At 38.4% G+C, this 25,997-nt stretch overlaps 1 protein-coding gene across 4 annotated transcripts in view; it reads left to right on the top strand.

Annotated features, from left to right (window-relative positions):
* Positions 1-6,997: 6,997 nt before the first annotated feature.
* SPTAN1 (spectrin alpha, non-erythrocytic 1) overlaps positions 6,998-25,997 on the top strand; it is a 39,100-nt gene continuing 20,100 nt past the window's right edge. For 2 of the 4 annotated variants that reach the window (XM_026049429.1, XM_026049428.1), the window contains exons 1-24: positions 6,998-7,237; positions 7,800-7,925; positions 10,423-10,563; positions 11,769-11,915; positions 12,497-12,630; positions 12,725-12,869; positions 12,964-13,118; positions 14,111-14,246; positions 14,541-14,642; positions 14,980-15,117; positions 15,317-15,427; positions 15,883-15,960; positions 16,145-16,300; positions 16,628-16,832; positions 16,953-17,134; positions 17,473-17,716; positions 18,039-18,161; positions 18,811-19,028; positions 19,582-19,674; positions 20,073-20,207; positions 20,666-20,814; positions 22,076-22,135; positions 24,263-24,461; positions 25,680-25,784. In XM_026049429.1, the coding sequence (XP_025905214.1) occupies positions 7,001-7,237; positions 7,800-7,925; positions 10,423-10,563; positions 11,769-11,915; positions 12,497-12,630; positions 12,725-12,869; positions 12,964-13,118; positions 14,111-14,246; positions 14,541-14,642; positions 14,980-15,117; positions 15,317-15,427; positions 15,883-15,960; positions 16,145-16,300; positions 16,628-16,832; positions 16,953-17,134; positions 17,473-17,716; positions 18,039-18,161; positions 18,811-19,028; positions 19,582-19,674; positions 20,073-20,207; positions 20,666-20,814; positions 22,076-22,135; positions 24,263-24,461; positions 25,680-25,784 (3,519 nt within the window). In that variant the 5' untranslated portion in view covers positions 6,998-7,000. The remainder of the gene's footprint in view (positions 7,238-7,799; positions 7,926-10,422; positions 10,564-11,768; positions 11,916-12,496; positions 12,631-12,724; positions 12,870-12,963; positions 13,119-14,110; positions 14,247-14,540; positions 14,643-14,979; positions 15,118-15,316; positions 15,428-15,882; positions 15,961-16,144; positions 16,301-16,627; positions 16,833-16,952; positions 17,135-17,472; positions 17,717-18,038; positions 18,162-18,810; positions 19,029-19,581; positions 19,675-20,072; positions 20,208-20,665; positions 20,815-22,075; positions 22,136-24,262; positions 24,462-25,679; positions 25,785-25,997) is intronic. The other 2 variants (XM_026049431.1, XM_026049430.1) reach the window with 1 other exon arrangement.

Here is a 25,997-nt window from a genome sequence, read left to right as displayed (position 1 = left end):
GCGGGCGCGGAAACGGCTCCCGCGGAGCCGCGGGAGAGCGGCGAGAGATGCCCAGATCGCCCCCMCACACCCCCGTGTGCCTCTGTAGAGAGGGTCCTTCCTGAAGGAAGCGGCTCCTGCTCCCCCAGGACCAGCCCTCTGCAGCATGAACCAAAAGGCACCGAGGGYGCATATGATTTTTTCTTGTTTATTGCCCCTGTAGAGCTTAACGTGGCCAAAATGGAGCAAATCTCAGTCGGTAGGTCACAAATACATAGCACAGAGGTGAGCGTTCTCTGGGATTGGAGGCAAAACGACCCACCAAGCATTGACACTGGACCTTTTTCAGATGATCTGCGTTCTCAGATCGGGGTTTTTAACATTTTTCTTCGTGTTAAAATACCTGCTTTTCCCAGTCTTCAAAATGTACGTGACTGCGGAGCAGCCTCTCATGCATATTTAAACAGGGTCTGAACGGTGGTTGTCTGGAGATGGCGAATGAACACGTTAGAAAAACACAGCCTGGAATGGTTCTGTATCGTTCTGGGGAAATTCTGTTGAGCTTTTTGTTTTCAGACAAGTGCCAGAAGATTCTGATGGCTACGTTGTCTAAAAGGCCTTAATCGGGTTTTTCACCTATGTTCAAAACAGATATTAAATCGCTCTGTGTGCCTTCATGCATTTAAATGCAATTAGTCTGTTGCTATTTCCATGAAATCTTCATCTGTTGTCATTTATAAATTGTGCACGTAAAATAATGAACAAAGAGGTTGAAAACAGGGAGCTTCCTGCTGCATTGTGTGCAGAATCCATAACTGTGATAATGGAGTCATTAAGCAGCATAAAATACTTGAAACAGGGTAGCAGGTTGTGTTATTCACATGAAGTAATTTATTTCCATCCCAGCTGGTAAAGGAACTGTACATCTTGATAGGTTGCATTGATGTTCAGTGGGCCATCTTTTTTTTTTTTTCTTAATCAAATTTGGATATTATGCTTCTCTGAGCTACATGATTAGTGAACTCACATAAGCATATTTGGTTTTTATTTTCTTTTGAAGAAAGATATCAGTAAAAACAAAAACCTAGAATGTCAAAGGCTGTCCTTAAAGCCTTATTTATAATTTTCTCCTGGATAACAAGAATGGTAGGAAAAGCCTTAAGCCCTTTAGAAGAGAATGATGCTTTTGGTGTAAAATTACTAATTCTCAACTATAATATTCATAACTGACCATGGTAGTTCAATGCAAATGATTTAGTCTTTTTTTTTTTTTTTTTTTTGTCGTAATTTTACATTTTTGATTTACATGGTTGCAATTGTTTTATTCCTAAATACGTTGCATTTAGGGGGAACTAATTGCTCCCTCTATATTGGGGGAGATTATACGAATTTCTCCCCCTTTCCCTCTGCGTGGTAGTATAGCGTAGGAGTTTGTTTTTTCCATTTGTCCCTGGAGTGTAGGCAGCAGAAAAATGGGGTGGAGCAGCCTGCAGATGCTGCGGCTGGCGAGTGCCAAGGGCAGTCCAGCAATGTGCTCCTCTTGCCGACCGTGGATCAGATAAAGCGGCGAGCTGCCCGCTCGCTCCTGCAGGCAATCCGCGCCGAGCCCTGCGAATGCCCCGCGAGGTAGGCAACAGCCTCAGCGGGCCCCGAAACGGCGGCTCCCGCAGGCAGCAGCTCCCGCAAACGGCCTCGGGAATCGCAGCGTTACTCACTCAAAATGYACGTAGGGATGCAAGGATTTTTTCATCTGAAAATTCACCATCCTAGGTCTGCTTGGTTGTTGTCATCTGCATAACAATCTCAACCCCCAAAATATGTCACAGCTGCCCCTGGTCTTTTACTGGTCCTTTTTCCATTTTTTTTTTTAAACCTGATAATTAAATGAGAACATCTTTATAGACATTTATATTTAAAATCTTCTCATTAAATTTGTTTCTTTATTACTCTGTAGCAAGCAATGCCATTTGCCAAGTCCAGATAACATTTTGTTTCGACCTTCAGATTGCGGTACTATATTTTTAAATTAACTGGAAAGGTTAGTACATACCAATGTCAGTTTTAATTAAGTTTAACTGCTGATAATTTTAACCTTTGGTCTGCCTGTCACAATAGCTTGTGTAACAGTAACTCCAAATCGGTATGYGTGATGAAGAACCAAAAGGCAGGTACGAAGTTTGTGCTATGACTAAATATGTATCTTGAAGAGGGAAAAAAGGAAATTAAACAGTGTCCTAAYGTGGTAGTTAGTTGAATGTTATCTTGATTTCCCCCTCCCTTTTAGACTCTACATTCCTTCATCATGTTGTCATCGTTTCGTAAAGTCAAAGTCCAGGTATTTCACGTAATGCATGAAGTGTCATTGCATATTTTATTTGCCTGCCTTTATTGCAGTGACCTATTTGTAACAAAAAGCCATTGACTTGAGAATTGGACCTATATAACGCGCACACGCACACACACACACACACACAAAAAAAAAGCAGATGTTTTATTTATACTTCAGTGTTCCTTCTCATCTGTCTTTCCTCTAATACTTCAGACTTCCTAATTTCTTTCTATGGTGCATGGTGTGTGAACGTTTTATATTTGCTGCAGTGTAGTATGATCAGTTGTTGATGTGGATTAACTTTTCCAAGTTTTTTTTTTCTCTTTATAAAGTTTTTGAGTGATTTCTTTTTAGTTATAGCTTCTAAAAATTGTCCAGGATATGACTTACACTGTAGAACATGACACAATATATTTAAATTTGAGTAGCTGTTTATACATTTGTGAAGCTTTCCATTCGATGATGATAAAATAAGTAGGATGGTTTCATCAAACTTTATTTGGATAATATAGGCAACTGGATTTTATTTTGAAATAATAGTAATATAAATGTCTATTCTACAATTAAAGCTAGTGGTAGATCCCATGGTGGGTTTGGAAAATGCTGGGGTTAATTCTGCAACATCAYATTATTTGTAAGCCCTGGAATTCTGCAATGCAGTCAAGGTAACCTGCTTTCTCAGGAGCTTCGGTGCTTCCCTACCTGCTCTGAATAGTTTTATCAAAGGTCTAAACTGCCCTCCCCAAAATTTTACATAAATGCACCAGATTTAGATAGACAATTTAGCTACATTATGGATTTTTATCAATTTAGATGCTCCTACGTAASTAGTAGAATTAAAATTTGAAATGTACATGCCTAAAAATGAAGACATTTAGCAATCTTCCATATTTCACAGGTACACAGTTAAACAAAATTACTGGTTATGAATTTATTCTCRGTAACATTTAAAATATGTGGTATGGGATACATGATATCATACCCTTAGGTTGCTTCTTTGTAACACAATATGCTCATGCAATTCCCTTCATAGCACCAAGAGCCGGCGTCCCTGCTGCATATGCTTTTCAGAAGCCCTTTTTTATTTACTSGAAGTACTGGTGCATATTGAGCACTAAACCAGGCAGTACTGGTATATCTGTGCTTTAGACAAATATAGCAGCTTCTTACCTAGTGCTTTCAYGGACTAAAGGAAAGCCAGAAAATTGCATGTTATTCTTTTCCTCTGATTTTTCCTTATCATATTCATTGTTAGAGTTTAGGCTCTTTTGCTTTAAAAACAAATCAGCAATTCATAACCTTCCCTGAAAAAGGGAGACTTTTCCTCTTTTGACAGGGCTTATGCTGCCTAATATTGATGAGCACAAAACCCTGCATCAAATCGGTCTGTGCGTGCACGTTGGGAAAGCGGGAGCGGTGTCGGCGCATTGCTCATATTGCAGGGAATAACTGGGAGCGCATATGCTGAACATGCATAACACATCAGGACTTGTTTTAAATAAACGTCRTTATTTTACTGCGTACTAAAGATAGTGATCTTTATATACTGATATCTGATGGTTTGTCAGATGAAGTAGCTTAATTCTCTGAGCTTCGTGTAATTGTTTTAAAAATATGCCAACATCTTCTACGTAGCACTTAATGTATTTATGTTACATCATGTTGAAAAACATTTGAGTTTTTCAGTCCCTGAAAACATATTTTGGTAAGGGAAATGCTGACAGCTCCTATGYGCATCTGCCCTGACGGCATTGCTGCAATTCCTGTTTAACCCCCTTGATAAAACTGTTTTCTGAGCGTGAATGATGTTGCTGACATCATCGTTGTTGCACTGCGGTGTCTATTAATAATCTGTGGCTCTGTAGTCCCATTCAAAAGTTTAGCTTCTCTTTTATATATTTTTTTGGGGGAAAATTTGTGTATATTATATGGAAGAGTGAGAGTAACAGATAAGATGTGTGGATTTGTTTTTTAATAAACCTACTAAATTTTTTTTTTTTTTTAATTACGTTTATGGTAAAAAGACCACCCCAATCGAGCAGTGCAAAGAAAGGTGGCCAATTAGCAGTTTTCTCAAGTTAATTCTATAACATAAAAATGTCGTGGTGGTTTCCTTCAAAGCAGTTAAGGCAAGTGCACTGCTTTGGCTGYGTCTTTTTGGGTAACGTCGCGGCTCTGTGGAGGGCTGAGGTTTTGGGTAGGAAACGGCCCCTGCACCCGGCCTCCCTGTGCAGCCAGGAATTTGGCTGTTCCATCCTTATCAGCCAGGCGCAGGCCGTGCYGGGGGAGCCGCCCGTGCTTTGGACGTCTCTGCACCCCGCAGCCAAACCCCTTCCCCGGAAACAGCCTGCCTCTGAATTTAAACATTATTTTTCATGTGAAAAGCATAAAGTCTAACTTCTTAGTAGAGGTCTTCACAGTAGCGCAGCAGTTGGAGAGTGTCGTAGAGACGAGTTGATGCCTTTTAATGCTGCAAGCGACYCGCGAAGCATTAGAAATGTGTTGGAGATGACTTCATTTCGAGAGGAATGCTGCAGTCCTAGCATGAAAACATCGGATGCGGACTGCATCACTCTGCAGCATTGATGACTTTTGAGTTCAGGGCTCCCCAGCGACTGCCGCTTGCCTTTTGGCAGAGCACGGGCTTGCTGACGGCGGCCAATCTGCTGCAGGAAAGAACAGTCTATTATTGCTAGACCAAAGCACTTCTTTTACAATTGACTAGCTCAACTTACTGTAGCTGTAAAAAGAGTCTTTATTTTAACAAATTCCAGCAGAAAGATRGGCCAGATTGCATGGCAAGAGGCCGTTACAGAATATCTTTTCTTTATAAATAATATACATACAAATATATTTTATATATATCTAAATATATATAGTTATTTAAATATTATACATATATATATTTAATTGCTTGGGTTATGGAGGGAATTTCTAATAGTGAAATATAAGCTGGCAGCAAAACACTTCACTGCATTCCCAAGACTAACTAGGGTTTCATTTTTTCCGGTAAGGTGGATATCTAGGGTAGGCACCGGGGTAGGAGACAGCTGCATAATGCATTTAGATTAGCTGTGGCTTTGTTCTTCGTGAACACAAATTAATAACTAATTGTTGGCCAAATCCAAACACAATGTAACAGCAAGGGAAAGGAAGTTTTTTAGCTGTAACTTACTCATCTTTTGCTTGCTTGCCATCTTTCTGGAGGGAAAAGACTGTGTTTGGAACAGCATTGAAAAACCAGCTGGTTTCTTAGGAGAGTGAAACTAGCTGAGCTCAAGTTACATTCAAGGTTTTTATCCTTAAATATTCAAGAATGCTGATCAAGTGTGGCCTTGGGTACTGCTGTCAGGTGAAACTTGGGCTGCRTTGATATAATGCAGCCCACAGTGGCAGGCTTTTTTCCCTTGCTTGTTTCTAATAGTAGTGAACAAAACGCTCAGGCTTGGATGAGAAAACACCGCAGACTTTTCTGTGCTTCCTTAAACTGCCGCAATGCAGTCGGGGCTCGGAGTTCAGCCGAGTAGCAGCGGCTGCTGAAATGGCTGTCCTGGTGCAGGGTGTGACTCGGGCGAATTCGCCCCTGCCTCTTCCTTTCTATCAGATGGTCCCTTCCCAAGTGCTGGGATCCGAACAGAAAACAGCCRTTTAGATTAGATACCCCCAACCAGGGAATCTTTCCCGAGATTGTGCAAGATGGGTGTCTAATTGAAGCATGCAGCTAGCGACTAAACAACGATGATTTCTTGATCTCATTTGAGAGATTGCCCAGCTTTCTTAATGCACAGTTTTACACTTGATTTTTTAAATTATTTTTATGAACTTACTTTATTGAGGCTTACACTCAGCTTGATTTGTAAGAAATTTATAAGAAAGTATTAAGTGAGCCATGCATGTAAACACTTGCACATCAAGGCATTAATTGCCATTTTTTCTAGCACAGAGTATTTGTTGTAACAGCTTCTTGACATGCACAGCAACTGAAATGAGTAAATTTTGTGCGGTTGTTTTTTAATGAGGTGTGTGAAATACAGTGTAAGCATGTTGTATTGGCTTCTGGCAGGGACAAGTTTACTTTTTTTTCTTGTTGTTATTTGAGAGAAGAGAGAGGATGCTTATATGCATATGTACATGCGTTTGTGTATATATRCATTCTTATACACAGGTATGTACATATACACACATTTACATAACTGCACAGAGCAACTAACTGTTCTTTAAACAGTAATATTCTTGAGTTTAAAACCACCATTTTCATAAAATATTTACAAATTTCCTGCATTTGAGAGAGTTTTTATATAGACACATATGCAAACACGCACATATAAGTGCACATGCATAGATCCACACATTTTAAAATTTCTATTAGACACTTGCATGCTGCAGTTTGAGGTGACATGGCATGTATATTGTGKACTACATAGACCACAACCATATTTTTATAAAACAACAAGATGCTAAATGTCTTTGTAAGTATTTCCTTTTTAACTTTTTTTGCTAGAAGCATGTTTTTGTATCTGTCCTTATACGTGCACGTGTGCACACCCACTCACTCACACTCATAGAGCAAGACTTAAGTAAACTACATGTGAGTTTAGAAAGTGGGCTTTTCTTATGCAGTTCTCTTCCTACRCTACTGTTGTTTCAGATTACAAGCCAAATGCTAATTGAGTTTTTCTTGGCTTTCAGAAAATGGATCCAAGCGGTGTAAAAGTGTTGGAAACGGCAGAAGACATCCAAGAAAGGCGTCAGCAAGTGTTGGACCGTTACCACAGGTTCAAGGAACTATCTTCTCTAAGGCGCCAAAAACTTGAAGATTCCTATCGATTCCAGTTTTTCCAGCGTGATGCAGATGAGCTTGAAAAATGGATCCAAGAGAAACTCCAGATAGCATCTGATGAAAATTACAAAGACCCAAGCAATTTGCAAGTATGTCCTACTCCCACTTTATGTTTTTATACTATTAGGGCATATTGGCTTAATCAGAGCAGGCAGAAAAAAATGACCTAAATGTACATTGTACTGAGAGTGGCAAAGAGACATGGATATAAATACTTGCAAGTCCATAAATATTCCTCAAAATCTTGACTTTTTTGCTGACATTAAATCAACAGCAAAAAGTTACTCGGTGCGATRTAGTGAAAAATCAGCCAGTGCACTCTAGCTCTGTAAATCAACGTGTTTCAATAAATAAATAAATAAAAGCAGTTTTAGAGAATTAACTAATGTGTGTGTGACTACCTGAATGTGCACCCAAATGTTTGAACGCTCTGAAGTAAAAGTGCAAACGCAATAATGGAGTAACTAAATTTGGGATGTTYGAATCCACTTGTGAAGCATATGGGACAGCTGTTATTTCAAGTGTGCTATTCTATTCTTTATTTGAGTCTGTACTAAACCTGCAAAAATACACTTAAAACTTTAATGCTAGGAAATGTAGAGAAGCTCTATGCACTAAACCGTGTCATATTCTTTGCTGTTTTACTTTTAGGGGAAACTACAGAAGCACCAAGCCTTTGAAGCTGAGGTTCAGGCCAATTCAGGGGCTATTGTTAAACTGGATGAGACTGGAAATCAGATGATTAATGAAGGACATTTTGCATCAGAAACCATAAGAGTGAGTTTTAAAACTTTTTGGCCTTTTAAAAGGTTTTTCCTTAAACAATTTGTAAAAATGATATGGATAACTCTAGATTTTGAAGCATGCTTTAGAATCCTACAGATTTTTGATCAGTATGATGAAGGAGAATTGGTATTTGTAAAGCATACAGATATTTTCACTGAACACCTAGTTCGTATCTTTCTTTGGATCTGATTYTTAAGCAAAATATCTACATGGAGTTCAGGAACTTGGACTGGAAAATTGTTAGTAATTCAATAACGTGTTGAAAAGCCCAAGTCAAATGATGAATTATACTTGTGGTTCCCCCGAAAGAGGCACACTGTCAAGAAGCAGCAAATGCACAAGGCCCAAAGACAGGGGTTTAGGACACTTTTTTGCTTGTACATAGCAATTTGTCTTTTCTGCAATAATTATTATATGTAATACAAGGAACTGTATTAGTAAACTTCAAAGATCTTTTTTTTTTTCTGTTCCTAAACTGTAATCCACATCACCTCTTTGGAGATTTTAATATTTAAAGTTGTACTAGCCATCCGATTCTCCTTGAGTTTGTTTCACAGCTTTTCTGAGTACCATAAGCTCCCTGTTCTGCTTACCCAGCTGTTACCATCTCTTAGTACAGCTACTTCCACAATAGTAGAAAATAAACTTTCTTCAAATCCTCTGAAATCTAGTTTTTTGTTATGTAGGTGGGTATTTTTGGTTGATTCTCTTAGAATCTCCTGACCTCTGTTTAATGCAGTGACAGTTCAGTTTAGTGTAGCAGCAAAAGAATTTTTAGATTTATATTTGAACAAAATTTCATGACTCTCACTTTTTTAAAAACCTAAACAACCCAGAAGTTTTAATGGACTACATAACTTGATGGTTGCCTTTACCCCTTTCCTTATTTATTCTCTTTTTTTCCCTTTAGGCAAGTTGATGTTTTCTTTCATATTTCTAGGGGTGCTTTACACAGAAAAATACGTGCATGCCTCACTACTATATGGTTAACTTTATCTTCCATACACCAACTATTTTTCTAGGACCCATTTTCTTAGATCTAGTGTTTCTGGGCCTCTGGTAAGGTGTTTCAGTATTGGTTATAGATGCTTTTTATTTAATGCAAATTTCTTAAAAGTTGTTTAAAGCTCTTTCCTTTTTAAAGGCTGGGATGTGACCCTGAGTAACTTCTCAAAAAGAAAGCTCCTCTGATATATGCAGAAATAAGATTTTTTTTTCATACATTATGTAGTAAAGCACTCTAAGGTTATCCTTGTGTTATAAATCTCACTGTGCATGGGCATTTTGATCATGTAATCTGTACCATAAATGCAAAGACATAATTTCAGTTAGGTGGTCTTAATCATCTTGTGTCTTAGCTCTGCTCTTCAGTGTAAGATTTTACTCATATTCTATTCAGAATGGTAATTTGTCTTTTAATGGTTTAGTCTTTCACACCATACAGGACTGCACAGCGTCCAATAGTAACTGCTACCCAAGTCGGGTGCCACATACGAGTAGGTGAAGCTCTGTGCTGTGCAGTGGAACTTTCTTCTGCAGTGGGTTCTCTCTTCCCCTGTCCACAGTTTGCACCATTATTTTGGGCAGTGCTGGGAATTTGGAGTGGCGTGAGCTGTCTCTTTCCTTGAAACCTACATAATTGAACTTTCTAAATGCATGAAACAAGTATCCGCCCATGTTAGATGTTCAAAAGCTTCTCTGGCATGACTTTCAAGTTTCAGATCTCYGTGTGTGAAGCATTCTAGATGGGTGGAGCAGATACTTTCCTGTTTTGCAAGCTGTGTGTCTGTGTGGGAGTGTAGTTTTTCTTTTCAATTGTCTGTAAGGTTTATGGTCTCTCCCAAGTGTTTTGGAAGCCAGAGTGCAGCCAGAGAGGCTCAGTGTTAAAACTAGTAATAGCTCTTAATAATTCAAAATTGTATTGCTTAACAATGTTGATGAAATGTGTTCTCTGAATAGCGCTGAAAGAAATGGTTAGCAAATATTGTGAAGTGGTACAAGATTRACTTGAAACATAATGTGTGGTTTTAAATGAAAATAAATTCTAAATGGAAAGAAGACTCGTTTATTGGGAGTTGACTTCCATTTGAAAGAATGAGCATTTGATGGGGATAGCAGTGTTTTTTTGGGTCTGACTTCATACTAGCATAAAATTAAAATAAAATTTTACCTGCAAATGGTTACCCCATAAATAGCAATGTAAGCATAACTATTTGATAGCTGCATTAATTAAAAAGTATTTAAGTACTCAGTTCAGTAATTTCCAGCTCTGTGTTCTACTCCTCTGTTATATCATCATATATAATTTGAAAGCTAATGAGCAGAGATGAAACTACTGTGTGGTTTGTCTACTCTTCGCCTAAAGTAACATCTAGGAACATTAAAAGGAGATTTTTTTCCCCAAGTTTTAGGACAAGAAGGGAATAGAACTGCTTTACAAAGCTTAAAATCTTGTTCAAAGATTAATATCAACATCATCTCATTCTAGACTCGACTGCAAGAGCTTCACCGACTATGGGAGTTACTATTGGAAAAGATGAGAGAGAAGGGAGTCAAACTGCTGCAAGCACAAAAGCTGGTGCAGTTCTTAAGGGAATGTGAAGATGTCTTGGACTGGATCAATGACAAGGTATGTTATTATTAGCCTTTACTACATTTATTGACGGGAATTTTGTTTTACTGCATGCAAATATTTTTATCAACAGTACTGCTGTAGTTCAGGTAGTCACTAGAGAACTTTTGAATTAGGCTGTTTATGCTGTATAAGCAGTAGATACGCAAACCATTTGTCTTTTGCAGCCAGAAAATAAGTTATTAAACTTAGTAGTAAGAGAGGGATCGGTATTTAGAGAGCATAGTTAAACATAATCAATTACTCCTTTGCTTTAAAGAGGGCTTTGTATTTCTTGCAGTAGTTAAAATCAGGTTTCCTGTAAGGTAAAATCTATAGCATAGAAAAACTTTTTTGTTTTTGGTGATAAATATTCTAGGTGAGCCGTTAGAAAGTGACCAGCCTAGCCACAGAACAGTGTGTGCATAATTACACATGATTGGAATATCTTCAGATACACATTGTAAGGACAGTTCCTGCAGGAGAACTTGTTTGCTTTTGACCTTCTGAACTCCAAAGAAACAGACCACAAACCACAATATGGAGTAAAAAGCCACAGAATAATCATCCTGGTTTTCTTAATAAAGGCTTGTTGTTTTATGTCACTGTGGGTTGGAACTGTAAATCCTGCCTAACGATTGCCAAGTATGACARTGCACTTTGTGCAAAGAAGTCTCATGTTGGGAGCCTATAGCAATTACCTGTAAATAACCTAATAATGTAAACAAATGCTTGTCATTACATGTACTGCTAAATAGTATGACTTTTTTTTGTTTTGTTTGTTTTTTTTTTGCTTTTAAGCTCTTTTTATGCCTGTTTTCTTTCAGTAATTTAGGTTGTTGTAGGACTGATCTTTATGCACAGAACATAAAACATGAGAGTGGAATTGATAATTTTATGATTTTCCAATATTTGAAAATGAGTAATAGAAGAAAGATAGAAAAATAACCCCCTTGGTCATCTTTAGAGTTTCCTGTAATAAAGGAGAGCTAGGTTTATATGGACAATTAGGAGAGGGTAGGAATGTTTTGTTTTATTCTAAGAGGAATTCTGTAGAAATATGCTTATTTAGGGTGTCATTTAAAAACTGCCTGTAAAATATAATGGTTATAACTCTCTTTGTACTGTTGAAAATTAGGACAATTTGCCTTCTAATGGCTGGTAGTGATTTCTCTTAATTATGCTGAAGTTGACTTTTTTTCCCCCCTCTCCTATCATACTAGGAAGCAATAGTGACCTCAGAAGAGCTTGGCCAGGACCTGGAGCACGTTGAAGTTCTGCAAAAGAAGTTTGAAGAGTTTCAGACAGACCTAGCAGCTCATGAGGAAAGAGTAAATGAAGTGAGCCAGTTTGCTGGGAAACTTATCCAGGTAAATGTTCATGTGTGTTAGAAACTTCTCCTGACAAGTAAGGAGACTTCTTCTCCTGCCCTCCTCCTCATGTATAGTTTATTCTCTGTGTGCCTGGAGACATGGCTATCTTAATCTTGAATGATATCCATTCAAGATATTCATTCTTTTGCTGGATAAGTGGAATTACTCAGCTGAGGCAGTACCTGCGAATGTGGGGACTAGTAATTTTGTTACTGAAATTGTCATATTTAAAGTTTAATATATGTCTTCTGGGCATATTTATTTTATCTTCTGATCCTGTATGTCATCTGGGGCTCGGGCAAGGATGTAGGTGGGAAGGGTTATGTTTCAGGGGAAAATAGGTACTGGTTCAGTCCTATTTGGATTGGCTAATTAGTGCATAGAAAAGCATAAGCTATTGTTGGAGTATTGCATATTTACATTATTTTTTTTCAGGAAAACTATAAGGCTGAAAGATCAGGTGAAAAGTGCAATATTCATACATTGTTCTCTTGGAAAATATGGGTATTTTCAGGATTTGTTGATGGATACAAAATGATAGAGCACATGAGAGCAACATCTTTTTCCTTGCTAACTAGGAACAACATCCAGAGGAGGAACTGATAAAATCCAAACAGGATGAAGTAAATGCAAGCTGGCAGCGTCTCAAGGGGCTTGCCCTTCAGAGACAAGGAAAGCTCTTTGGGGCAGCTGAAGTTCAGCGCTTCAACAGGTATGAACTTGACTGGATCTACTGAAGTGATGGAGTCCTTGTAGCAATGACACTCCTGGTGATGTCTAAATGATGCATTTTTTTTTTTTTTAAGGGATGTGGATGAAACTATCAGTTGGATTAAGGAGAAGGGGCAGTTAATGGCCTCAGATGATTTTGGCAGAGACTTAGCCAGTGTGCAGGCTTTACTGCGTAAACATGAAGGTCTGGAAAGAGATCTTGCAGCTCTGGAAGATAAGGTACCCATACGAAATTCATTTTATCTACRAAATAAACTATTTAACTTGCTTGTAAAAGGCTAGAAGTTTACTCACTGCTCGTGCCTGGGTCTAGGTGAAGGCTCTCTGCTCGGAAGCTGACCGCTTGCAGCAGTCTCACCCAATAAATGCCTCTCAAATTCAAGTGAAACGGGAGGAGCTGATTGCCAATTGGGAACAAATCCGGACTCTGGCAGCAGAGCGGCACGCTCGCCTCAATGACTCCTACAGGTAGGAATGCTGTCTCGCTGAAGTGACTGCTTCCTTACTCAAATTTGCTAGAGGACTGTTGGAAGCAGAAGGTTTTTTTCTTCTTTATTAAGAATATACATGTGTAAATCTGTTCACTGTGGAGTCCTTATTCTGTGAAGACTAAAGTATGGTTTGTTGTTTGAAATATTATCCCATGCTAAGTGAAACATCACTGTCATCTGTGATAGTTACTTTGTGGGATTTTAGTTCATCCTGTCTCGTTCCTGTACAAATCTGGTTGTCTAAACATAAATTGCTAGAGCATTGTTAAGAAGCTGTGCTAAAAATAGACTTATCCTGATATGATGGTTAGTTTACATCTTCTCTGTTCTTGAGGTTGTGCTGTTTGTTCTCTCCCATGGTGCAAGATGGATGGTGGTACCGGCCCACAGACTAATCATCTTTCCTTTCCCTTTGCTGTCATAATCTTTTCAGATCAATTAACAGTAATTTAAAAGGGAAACGGAAACAGATCACATTTGCTGATAAGTGTTAAGCACACACTGAGGGCAAAGAATGGTGAGAACATACTGAAAGGAATCTGAGAATGTTTGCTTTATAGATGGATTTATTTTATTTAAAACTGAGGCCTGTGTCAGTCTCTCCCTATCACTTCTTCTCTCCCTACTGCTCTGTGCTGTGCTTGTCACAAGAGCAGTGCTGTGGGACACCCTGAAAGATTCTGCTTGATCTGTCTTTTGATTTCTGTTACCTTCAACATACAGGCTTGTAGTTAGGAATATTCCCTATACTTTCAGTATAGATTGTATGCAAAACGTGCTTGAGAAATAACAAAAACTATCTCCCATAATCTTAAACCTGTTTCTTGGGTTTTTAAACTTGTTTCTTGGGTTGAGAGCATATTTATTTACTTAATATAATTGCTTTTTGGTTCCTTATCTTTGGTCTAGAGGATAGCAAGGCTATGCAAACAAATGATTCTCAACCGTTTTTGCTTTTGTTTTGCCCAGGTTGCAGCGCTTTCTCGCAGACTTCCGCGACCTGACTAGCTGGGTGACTGAAATGAAGGCTCTAATCAATGCTGACGAGCTTGCCAATGATGTGGCTGGAGCAGAAGCTCTTCTAGATAGACATCAGGAACATAAGGTATGCTGATTAGAGCAGTCAAATCATAAGAGATTGCTCTAAATAAGCAGTAATAATGTGACTTGACACCAACTTTCAGTTTCTGTATAATATATGCATTTAGACTTTTATTAGATGTGCATTAAGATAATACATTTGACTGTAGTTTCCATGTTCAGTGTAATGTATTTAAAGATTATTAAATGTTTATCATTGAGGTATCTAGACTTGTCTCTGTTATTTTCAATGGCAATCTTCATGTTTTGACACTAATGATAAATTTCGGAAATGATTTATTCACTCTCCCTTCTATAGGGAGAAATTGATGCCCATGAAGATAGCTTCAAATCTGCAGATGAGTCTGGTCAGGCTTTGCTTTCAGCTGGGCACTAYGCTTCTGATGAAGTTAAAGAAAAGGTAAGTAGTTCAAGTGGAGAGCAAGAGCTCCTAGAAGAATCTTCAATTGTGTCATTCTTCTGTGTCCCTTAAATTAAAAGTTTATTTCTTACAAAGATCTTAAGCTGCAAAGTATCATCTCTGCAGAGAGCTTTTTTCATCAACTTAAGTAATTTAAGCAAGCTGAKAAAAAGCTCATGCTGCTGCTGATGGTATCAGTAATAGGAGAATGATTCTGTTACCTGAAAAGTCATTTTCAGTCCTCTGTTAACTGCCTTTTTAAAGGATTTTACATTGAAATTGAAGTGAACCAATCCATTAAAGGAGAGATTATACACGTCTGTTTCCAATCCCTTAGCTAACCATCCTCTCAGATGAAAGAGCTGCCTTGTTAGAGCTGTGGGAGCTTCGCAGGCAACAGTATGAGCAGTGCATGGATCTGCAGCTCTTCTACAGAGATACTGAACAAGTGGACAACTGGATGAGCAAACAAGAAGTGAGTGCATATCTTTAAAATCTCCGGATATGATTAATTTATTTCATTTGTGGCTTTTTTTTGGGGGGGGGAGGGAGGGGGGTGAGGAGCAGACTCTAATAAATGACATTTATCAGCAGCAGTGACTGCCACTGTATATGAATGAAAATATTTTATACAGTGAACAAATCCGTGATGTGCTTGTTTTTTTTTACTGTAGGCATTTCTGCTGAACGAAGACCTTGGTGATTCTCTGGATAGCGTTGAGGCCCTTCTAAAGAAGCATGAGGACTTTGAGAAATCCCTAAGTGCCCAAGAGGAGAAAATCACAGTAAGAGCTTTAAATTATGTGATCTGTAAATAAGATATAAATTATGTGATCAGTAAATAGGATCAGTAAATAAGAAGATACTGCTGGGGGATGATAGAGGAAGATGGTGTTTGCCCTGGAGAGTTGTCCACTGTGATAAATGTGATATGTGCATTTTTAGTAAAATGGAACAGTGGTAGTAGAAAGAGAAGGATAGGGCTTGCTTACTGTCTCATAGATCTGAGTAATCCAGTGCTTGTGTATCACRGCAGCACATATATGGATAATAAATTGTCAAAAATCTGCCCTTGTTCGTATATGAGACAATGGTTCAGATGAAGAATTTTAACAGTAGTTATTTGAATGCCTGTCTATTGAAAGCTTACCACAGCAAAATTAAGAACTAGTTTGCTAAGTAAACATGCACAAGCAACTTGGTTATGTCAAATGAATGAAAAAAAATATTTTCTCCTTAGGCACTAGATGAGTTTGCTACTAAACTGATTCAGAATAACCATTATGCCATGGATGATGTTGCTACGCGCAGAGATGCTGTAAGTACTTAAAATAGATTTGGACTTGAGATAATGTTCTGCTCTTTTATTATAAAAGCAATGAATACAGTGAAGAAGTAATAAGCGTATGGTACAAGTCAGTGGAACTCTTTCCAAAAGAGAGCAGAATGGTGGTTGTTACAAGCTAAAGAATTTAGTAATCTTTATTTATTTATTTTTTCAGCTGCTGAGCCGCCGAAATGCTCTTCATGAAAGAGCTATGTACCGCCGGGCCCAGCTGGCAGATTCCTTCCATCTGCAGCAGTTTTTCCGGGACTCTGATGAGCTAAAGAGTTGGGTTAATGAAAAAATGAAAACCGCAACAGATGAGGCTTACAAGGTAAAAACAATAGCAAATTCCTGAATATATTTTAGGCAGTAACAGTCTAATTATATGAAGTAATATCAGCCAAAATATTAATACTACCTACATCAGTAATGACAGCAAAAGGAACAGTAAGTCTTCCCTGACCCCAAGAAGGATTGTCCCATCATGGTGCAATTGTGTATTAACAGTAGCTTAAATGTTCTTATTTGAAAGGTTTATTTGTGGCAGCAATATATCTAATGATGTTTTGGCATATATATGAAGTAATTTTAAAAACTCTCCAGAGACTTATAGATACGAATTCTAGGCTAAAAAGTTCTTTTCTTTCTTCATCTGTAGGATCCATCAAATCTGCAGGGTAAGGTTCAGAAACATCAGGCTTTTGAGGCAGAACTTTCTGCTAATCAGAGCCGTATTGATGCACTGGAGAAAGCTGGCCAGAAGTTGATCGATGTCAAGCATTATGCCTCTGATGAAGTGGCAGCTCGCATGAATGAAGTTATCAGCTTGTGGAAGAAACTTCTGGAGGCCACTGAGCTCAAAGGTAAGACCTACTCGGGAGAATATGAACAATGCTCTTTTCTGGAGAGTCTGGCCTCGAGAAGACAGAAATGAAGTAGAAAACTGAAGTCATCTTTTCCTTTCATCGTTCTGTCTCACTCAGGAATAAAGCTGCGTGAAGCCAATCAGCAGCAGCAATTCAATCGCAATGTGGAAGACATTGAGCTGTGGCTCTATGAAGTAGAGGGGCACTTGGCTTCTGATGACTATGGAAAAGATCTTACTAATGTTCAGAATCTTCAGAAGAAACATGCCCTTCTGGAGGCAGATGTTGCAGCCCATCAGGTAAGGAAAGCAACCTTTCCTCCYTCCCTTTGAGATCTGCTCGCCTGAAAATACCCACTCTCAGAGATCTGGAGAATTTTCTTTATTTCAAATTGGTAGGTTAAAAACAGCTATGTCTATGTAATCTATTATTATATTATCCAGGACATAATTAGAGCTTCAAATTATCACCCTGAAAATGTGCAGGTGAGATTCTCTTCCTCTGTCACAACGTCTTCTCTCCAACACCTGAAAATTCTGTCTGAATGTTTTCAGTCCCTAAACACAGCAAGGATAATAAAAGCTTTGGAGTGTTTTAGTGATTCTAACCTAATGTAAAACTGCTGAATTGATTTTAGGACCGTATAGATGGCATTACCATCCAGGCACGCCAGTTCCAAGATGCTGGGCACTTCGATGCTGACAATATCAAGAAGAAACAAGAAGCTCTAGTAGCTCGTTACGAAGCTCTGAAGGATCCTATGGTGGCTCGCAAGCAGAAACTTGCAGATTCTCTTCGCCTGCAGCAGCTTTTCCGTGATATCGAGGATGAAGAGACCTGGATTAGGGAAAAAGAACCTATTGCAGCCTCAACCAACCGAGGTTGGTGCATCCTGATATCCAGATGCATCCAGGATTTAGATGACAGGATTGCTYCATTGTAACTTGCCCATTTATAAGATATTCCCTTGCAATTTCTGGAATATCTTCTGCAAGTAATTCCAGACACCACTGATTACTTGTTGTTAGCCATGGTTCTTTTCCTGTTTACAGTTCTGGTGGGTAACTCAGTTTTCGCAGTGCTCCATCTGGCTTGTGGTAACACTTTTTCTGCAAGTAGGTCTGCCAATGGTTACAGCTTCCTTAAATTTTAGTTTAGTCAAATACATCGGCATTAGCTGAGTAACTGTCTTGTGTCTTTCAGGCAAGGACTTAATCGGCGTCCAGAATCTGCTAAAGAAGCATCAGGCTTTGCAGGCAGAAATTGCAGGCCATGAGCCCCGCATTAAAGCCGTCACCCAGAAGGGAAATGCTATGGTGGAAGAGGGTGTGTCTCAATTTAAATTCTTTCCCTCTCAGAAATGCAAATTTCCTTGTACTGTACGTTGTTCTCTGACCTTGTACAAATAAAAACAAGCAATGGTGTTTATCTGGGCTTTTAAGAGTCCTGTATTCAGGATTTTTTTGTGTCTATGATATTTGACTGCTGTATGGAAAAATGCATTAAAGGCTTGTATGTGTGATATGCAATCATAACGTGAGAAATAATCCTGCCCAAAGGCAGTGAAAGCCAATCATGTTGTAACATAAGTATGTGTCTTTATTTCTAACTCAGCATTCTTAACTTACGGGATTCAGAATGCATGCCTGAAATAATATTTGTTTGCTGTAAAAACTATGCTCCTGTAAGGAGATGACTTCCTTCTTCACAATTAAGAAGAAATGTTACAWCGTAGCTTGTTTTGTTCTTAAGGATTCAGGTATTCCTAGTACAATTTGATTGACAGGTACAGTGTTTTCCAGCCTGTGCCAAAAGGACAAGCTGAATTCTGCTTTCATTATTCTAATCAGAATAGCTAGATAGGTTCACAGAAGTCTAATTTCTGTCACTTTTGAGAAGTGCAGGTAATGTTTTTTGACTGCATTATTCATATCTTTTAAGTTCTTCAGGGCCCTCTTCTTTTCTCTTAACCTAGGACACTTTGCTGCTGAGGATGTGAAAGCCAAACTGCATGAACTAAACCAGAAATGGGACTCTCTGAAAGCTAAGGCATCGCAGCGTCGACAAGACCTAGAGGATTCCCTRCAAGCTCAGCAGTACTTTGCTGATGCTAATGAGGCTGAGTCCTGGATGCGAGAAAAAGAGCCCATAGTGGGCAGCACAGATTATGGGAAGGATGAAGACTCTGCTGAGGTGCGCTGTTGGTTTTGGGCATGGAGAGTGTGTGTGAACCTTTTGTTGTGCTGATTTTGAGACTAACTGTGATGATGCAGTCYATTGTATCCAGTTTGCAGTAATCCACTGGATCTACAAGCCATTTTATTTAATCTAAGAGTGATTTTATTGGTATTTTTCTGTGGCCAAAAGCCACATTCGAGACRCTGCAGACTGACGATTGAATGGAAAGTAAGTGCAGTTTAAAGATATGATTTCAACCTTATGCTATTTCCAGGGTGCTGTGTTGTAGCCCTGGTCAGAGTGAAAGAATGCTTCCGAGATAAGGTAGAAGAAAGGCACCAGCAGCATTAGGACCACTGTCTAGTCTGTGAATAAATAAAGTAGTTATTGTCATGAGAGTCATAAGACTGGCAGCTTTGAAGAACCCACATTCCCCATGTGTGAGGYTAAAAAAACATATTTTAAATATATTTTAAAGCCAAGTAGCATTTCTTTAATTTAATTTAAATTTAAAAAAAAAAAAAAAAAGGAATCACTAGATGTACATGTTTTTATCATTTGGTTTCAGGCTCTTCTGAAGAAACATGAAGCTTTGATGTCTGATCTTTCTGCTTATGGCAGTAGCATACAGGCACTAAGGGAGCAGGCCCAGTCATGCAGGGTAAGGAAAGATGCTAATCATGTTGCTAAAGTTCTTGGGTCAGCAAAAGGTAAAGCAAAAGCTTAGTAACAGTTGTCACTTAGAACTTACTACAGATTGTACTTTATTTTCCATAACTAAGTTAGTGGTCTTTTTTTTTTTTTTTTTTTTTCCTCCCATCATTATAGCTGGCAGCAATATTGCATCAAGGAAAATGCAGCATGTGGTAATTTTCAAGGTATAAGTCCAGACAGCATCCAAGATGAGCCTATCTTGTATATATATATTTCAGCAAAAATCCTTTTAAAGCATTACAATTTTAAGTAGTGCTGTGATGTTTTTTAGGGCAATTACATGGATTATGGTGAACATACAGAAGGGACAGAATTTAATTCATTTTTCTTCTGCTCTTCTCTTAGCAACAAGTTGCTCCCACAGATGATGAAACTGGGAAAGAACTTGTCCTGGCCCTTTATGATTACCAGGAGAAGAGTCCTCGGGAGGTGACTATGAAAAAGGGAGATATCCTGACCCTTCTGAACAGCACTAACAAGGTATGTTCTTAACTTTTGTTTTTCCGAGCTGTTTCAGCTGCTTGGCTGAGTAGTGATTTTAAACAAGAATAATCAAAGAAGTGAAAGCATTTGTGTGTTTAGTCTGTGTTCCCGTTCTGCACTTTGGCATCACTCTTCAGTGCATTCTCATGGCTCCTTTTTAGGTGCCAGCTTTACTAAGTCGTATAACAGCATTGTTTTAATATACCATAGGGCATKTGTCTGTCAGAAAACTTATTTTTCTGCTGTTGAAGATTTTTTGACCAAATAAAAGGGGAGAATTGGCAGTAAAACATAGATTCTTCAGGATGTAACTTGTTTAAAATAAGTTTTCTCTTTTTATACAGGTTAAGAATGTTGTTTTTCCTCTGTTAATGGAACCTCTATTTTCCCAGCTTTCCTTTGCAGACCCTGCTTTATGCTTGCCTAATACTGGTTGCATTTTTCATTTTGTCCAGGACTGGTGGAAGGTTGAAGTTAATGACCGCCAGGGCTTTGTACCAGCTGCCTATGTGAAAAAATTAGATCCTGCCCAGTCTGCATCCCGAGAGAATCTCCTGGAAGAACAGGGCAGCATAGCGTTACGACAGGAGCAAATTGACAACCAGTAAGATATAACTGATAAGACTGAGAACCACCCAGCACTTGCTGGCTTAGCCTTTGCGTTTCACATATGCCAGAAGCTTAGGTTGAAGTATCTTACAGTACAGAGGAATTAAATGGAGCAAAACTGGGGGCTCCTTCACCAGAGATACCTTATTGAGTCTTTTGAGTCTTTTTATTCTAGATTTTCCTGTTGCTTCTCCCATTTTTTAACTGTAAAATTCATGACACTTGAGCTCAACTTACTGTCTGACTTCAATATTTTGTGTGTTCTTTTTGTTGTACTTAACAACTTAAACTTGTTTGTGAGTTATATCTGTCCTAAGCAGCTCTTGTATTTGTAGCCATCACTTCTTACAGTGTGATCCGTTTTGAAACACTGTCTTAAATTTGGTTACACAAAGTACAGTACCCTCCCTATATAGGGCTGCCTCTGCAGGTCACCTGCCTACGACCTGTGCCTGTTTTGGCACTAGCCTGGACTTTTTGGATGTTATTTGCTGCCATTATATGGATTAAAATCACTTCCCCCTCACCCCCCTTTTTTATTAAAAAAAAAAAAAAAAAAAAGAGAGAGAGAGAGAGGGGGAGAGGAAGAATTTGTTGTTACAAATGGAGAAAGCTGCATGACCACTTGCTAATAACCTCCTAAAAAACATGGTAATYGTAGATTAGTTTGAGTGAGGGCTGTAGGCGAGAGATGTGGGCTTACAGGCTCATCTTATCAAGCCACTTGAAAACTAAAACTAAAAGTTCTGGGTATACTCCCACCTCTTTTCACAGTTATGCTGTCACTGCTTGAGAATTTTGTCGCTCTCAGTCRTTTTGAGTCACCAGTTATTACAGTGACGCACAATGATTGCTTTAGCTCTGTTTATTTTTTTTAATAATAAAGTAGCTAATGCCAGTGAAAGGAAAGGAAAATATACTGAATACTTGTGTCASATGGTTCAGAATTTTAATAATTTGCAATTTATGTAGCTCCCTATTTTGGAGCCAAAGAGCCCAACCCTTTGAGTTTTATATCAAATAGCACAAAGATCAGGAAATGAGGAGACCTTATAGAGAGAGTTCAACTGTACTAATGAGGTTTCCTTATGTGATTTGCTGTGTTTGCTTTTGAATGACATCTAATTTTCTCCATTTAAATGTGAACTCTTAACCATCTACCATAGACAACCATGGATGGAGCTGCTGCTTTCATTATTTTTGTTAATCTGACTAATTTTTTGCATGCATTTGCTGTGCTCCCTCTGTCTGTGCAGGACTCTCATAACTAAGGAAGTCGGCAGTGTATCTCTGCGTATGAAACAGGTCGAAGAACTGTGAGTAGGATTAGCCCTTTCTAAACCATGCTGTCTCCATACTGTCCCTGTACATTCTCCCATTGTTTCTTTCTTTGGGAAAGCTGCTCCAAAGAGACATGAAGGAAGCAATTTCTGCAATGTGTGAACTATTTCAGTTTAGATCAGTACMCTGGTATGTGTTTCATGTGCTCTTTACAGTCAGCCATCCAGCCAGCTGCTTATCTTGTGGGTCACTTTTGCATTGCTGAAATGGTGATGTGGTGTTTTCCATTATACTGATTTTGCTTACCAAATAACACTTCAGTAATATGTATATAGGTATGTTTTAGTGTATATTGTGTTTTTGGGTCCAGATAAAAAAAAAATATATTTTTTTTCATGGACACACACATATTCTCTCCATGTGTATAGCATATTGCATATGAATGCTTTATATTTTGGAAGAGGTGGGGTTTTCCTAGTTAAARTAACGTCTATGCTAGGTAGTCAAGATCATTAACTTATATAGAGAGGATGATTTTTTGTTATGATAACATTAACAGAGGACATTCCTTCGGAATCCAAAGGGAGAGCATTATGAAATGTTGCCAAGGAAGTTTGAGAGAAGATCTGGTTATAAAGGGCTTTGCCCCCAGATCCTCTATGAGCTTTATAAGTACATAAGCCCTAAAGCTGTATGCTGAACTTCTGCAGTTAGCTAGACTTTAAATTTAGTGTTTTCCTGCATACAATAGCTCATTCAGGTCAGAGCAGAATGCTTCCATTGAAACCCAGGAGGAAAAGATTCTTAGTTCTTTTCCTTTTGGTTTTGATTCAAAATTGTGATAGGAAGGAAACCATAAAGACTGCTTCATGGAAACACCTAGAGCAGATTATCAGTTTCCTCTACAGGCACTTAAGCCCAGAGCATAAAGGCTTTTTCTTCCACAGACCCTCACCTCTGAGGTAGGGGTTAGGAAAACGCTGCCTCTCCTAGCTGGGAGGTGTAACTGCTCCCTGACCACCTGTGTGCTCCAAGGTGACAGGTGAACACRCTCCGTGCTGCCCTCTTCCCAGCTGAGGCTCCTGCAGGTGTCTCAGCAATGTATCTATTAACTGATTTAATAACATCAAAATGCACATCTTTTTGACTTAATAAAGAGGATTAATTGCTGCTGCTCATCACTGTACTAGATCAGCCTGCAATGATTCAGTATGTAAAAAGAATATAATTGCAGCCAGAGTATCTCACATTACAGAACACTTAACATAAGGTGATAATGAGTGTTAAGGGTGGCTTTTCTAAGCAGGTTCTTTACAAATGGGCATTATAATGGTAATGCTAGTGAGGTTTCTAATTTAATATCAATAATGACTACAACACTTCTGTTGAATTAATAGCTTGGGAATGGTCTTGTAGGATTGTCTGTGTCTCCTTAATTGCAAGTAATCAAACAGGAGACTTTAGTCCTGTGCTTTCTAAAACATTGACACAATTATGCTTTTGTGTTGAACTTTCAAGGCTAATTTGCCAGTTCAGACAAATTTTGGAGGTTTTACTTCATATTTATTTTAATATAAACGAGTAATTTCACTGACGTTGTTGGGGATCCCACAGATAGAAAAACAGTATAAGTAAAGCCGAGTAGGTGAATTTCCCATACATTTGTTACTTGTATTCTCAAAGAAGTATCACCTCAGAAAAATATTCAGCAGATTTTGCCCTGAGTAATGGCTGGGTGAGTATTTTGTGTCCAGTAGCTATAAACCTAGGAGATAATAATCTCATGACAGACCTGATGTGCTAGAGAAGTATTTTCCTATAGTAAGAYCCTTCCCTTATGTACCTTCTGTTTTATGGCTTCATCTTCGCAGTGCTGCTGTAGCTTAAGAGACTATCCTGAAATAAACGTTGGTTTAGGTTTTGCACTTGTCCACTGGAAGCCTTTCATTTGGAAGGTCTTGTTTTGGTGACGGATCCATAGAGAGGCAAACATGTACAGTTTTATATTTACCTAATCACATACAAATAGAATATTCTGTAGAACAGTATGTAGAATTACAGGAATTTCCCACATCTTTGGTGATACCAGTACATGTTTAATTACTGTGACCCTGCTCATATAAATCTGACTGTCCCCCATCTTCCTTTTCTGCTTGTTCCAGGTATCATTCTCTTCTTGAGCTGGGAGAAAAGCGTAAAGGCATGCTAGAAAAAAGCTGCAAAAAGTTCATGCTTTTCCGTGAGGCTAATGAACTTCAACAGTGGATCAATGAGAAGGAAGCTGCACTCACAAATGAGGAAGTTGGTGCTGATCTGGAGCAGGTGGAGGTGCTGCAGAAGAAATTTGATGATTTCCAGAAGGTAGGTTGTAATGTTGCATAATCTGGGTTGGTTTTAGGTCTTTCCCTTCTGTCTTCCTGGTTATGTGTCTATGATAATTCTTCAGTTATTAAATATACTTGAAAAAGAAACATATTTCTCATGGAAATTAACCTATTATGTTTATTCTTGTCTGTGTGAGCATGGAGAAGAAAGCTCATTTCAAGGTGTCTTCAGTTTGGTTACAGTTTCCAGGTTGCTGAATGCTTCCCAGCTCCCAGAGAATCACAGCTCTTTCTGTAATACTTTAAATATAGAAGCTGACATCTTCTGCTATAGTTTCCTTTTGTGCAAATCATGACCTTCATTTAAGCTCTTCCCTCTTTCCTTTTGTTGAAAGGAAAGCGTGTGTTTTTTAAATTCTCATCTGTAGTGTTTTGTAAGGTGTAGAATAATTGTCTGCTTTGAAGTGCTGGTTGTCTTTGGGAGTTGGTTCCTTTTTTTTTTTTTTTTTYTTCCTCAGCGTGTGCAGTTGTTGTTTATTCTGTGCACAAGAAAATTGCTGAGGCAGATGCATCTGTGCTATCCACTTCATTAGAATACTGCATACTGAAATGCAAAGACATCTGACCTTATGCATTGGAAGAGCCAGTGATTTGATAATTCTGTGGATGTTGTTACATTTGCAGCTTGGTTAGCTGACAAAACAATTTGAACCAACCTAATATTGTAGGTGAGAAAAGGATATTTTATTTTATTCTTAAGCTAGTGGCTGAATATCAACCTTAAAATCTAAATGCAGTTTCCCTACTACTGCTTTTTAAAACAACTTCCAGTTCTGCTTCATAGTCTATTTGGATGCATTTAAGAATATTAATAAAATTCCTTTTAAGAGTTTTAGCTTCTTTATCAAGTATCTWTCCTTTTAGTTTCTTTACCCAGTAACATTAAAAGCTTTCAACCTTCGTCTTGATCATCCTGTTATCCTTGACAGTTTAATTCCATTGTTGATTTTGAATTACTTTTGTGTATGGAAAACYGATAGTGGGTTTCTTTAATCTGCTGATATTGACTGACAGCTAGGATTTCTCACTGTAGGTTCTCATGTGTTGTTTGTCCACTGGTAACTGTAGGGATCAAGTGGAGAAATCCCTGTTGTTCACACACTGGGTGCTTTTTGCACCTCTGCTTGTGTAAACTTGATCCACGTGCTTTGCTTATGTGAACACTAATTTTGTGCCATTTTGCTGTTCTGTGCAGGATCTAAAAGCTAACGAATCGCGTCTGAAGGACATAAACAAGGTTGCAAATGATCTCGAATCAGAAGGGCTGATGGCAGATGAAGTGCAAGCAGTACAGCAACAGGTCTGCTTTTCTTTTTGACTTAGTCTAATGCTCTTGAGAAGTAAAATAATTTCTTCCTTTCTTTACTATATTTTCCATGTTTTTCTCCTTGTGCAGCAAGATTCAAGATGATTACTCTCTAGTCTAATGTAGCTGTTTTCTAAGAAGACACTTAATACCCTTTGTCGTGTGGCCATCAGAAATTTACAGTTTGAATTGACCATATTTCTTTTG

Source organism: Nothoprocta perdicaria, unplaced genomic scaffold, assembly GCF_003342845.1.
Source record: "Nothoprocta perdicaria isolate Ctin4 unplaced genomic scaffold, notPer1 scaffold_6, whole genome shotgun sequence".
NCBI lineage: Eukaryota > Metazoa > Chordata > Aves > Tinamiformes > Tinamidae > Nothoprocta > Nothoprocta perdicaria.
This window is presented reverse-complemented; position numbering and strand designations above follow the sequence as displayed.